This window comes from Dipodomys ordii, unplaced genomic scaffold (genome assembly GCF_000151885.1).
Source record: "Dipodomys ordii isolate 6190 unplaced genomic scaffold, Dord_2.0 Scaffold35, whole genome shotgun sequence".
NCBI classification, from domain to species: domain Eukaryota; kingdom Metazoa; phylum Chordata; class Mammalia; order Rodentia; family Heteromyidae; genus Dipodomys; species Dipodomys ordii.
The window spans coordinates 4,779,011-4,779,723 of NW_012267251.1; the positions used below are offsets into that span (position 1 = coordinate 4,779,011).

General features: G+C 71.1%; 1 protein-coding gene across 4 annotated transcripts in view; it reads right to left on the bottom strand.

Annotated features, from left to right (window-relative positions):
• Nucleotides 1-123, bottom strand: part of Kcnt2 (potassium channel, sodium activated subfamily T, member 2) — a 262,318-nt gene extending 262,195 nt beyond the window's left edge. For all 4 annotated transcript variants that reach the window (XM_013017373.1, XM_013017372.1, XM_013017371.1 and 1 more), the window contains exon 1: nt 29-123. In XM_013017373.1, coding sequence (XP_012872827.1) covers nt 29-123 — 95 coding nt within the window. The remainder of the gene's footprint in view (nt 1-28) is intronic.
• Nucleotides 124-713: the final 590 nt, after the last annotated feature.

Below are 713 nucleotides of genomic sequence, written 5' to 3' on the forward strand. Positions count from 1 at the left end.
CCCCTCTCCCCCTCCACGTCCCCCTCACCTGTCGTCGTTCTGCCATCCTTGGTCTCCCAGCAGCAGATCGCGGAAGCGGTACCTGGGGGGCAGCGGGGGCACCTCGCTCTCCAGATCCACCATCCTCTCCCCAACCAGGGGGAGCCGCGGCGCGCCGGCGGCTGGGGCGCGCGGGGGGAGGGGGACCCCGCGGGAGGGGTGGGGAGGACGAGGGGGGCGGGCTCCCAGCCCGAGCTGAGCTGGAGGAGGAGGGGGCGGGGAGGGGGCTGGCTCTGGCTTTTTGATTTTTTTTAGGGTGCGATGGAGACGATGCACAAGCAAACCCAGGAGCAAAAAAAAAAAAAAACCACCAAAGTCTGGCCGTGCCAGGGAACCCCACTGCCAGGGAGCCGCCCCCGGCTGGCGCCGCCTCTGGTCCGGGCACTGCGGGGGGCGGGGGGGGCAAAAGTTACTTGGTGGTGGAAAAGGGGAGGAGGGGGAAAGGACGCGCAGTGCCCAGCAGGCGGCGGCGGTGGAGGGGCGCACGCCGCGGGGTGCCGAGGGCCGCGACCCCCCCAGGAGCCCGGGGACCCCCCGCTTTGCGTTCCCCTCCACGCGTCCCCCTCTCCCCACCCCCAAAGCTGAAGGCCCCAGCCAATGGGCGCCCCCACTTCAGCAAGGCCCGGTGACGGCGGCACGGGGGTGCCCAGCACAGCCAATGGAGGCCACCCCGT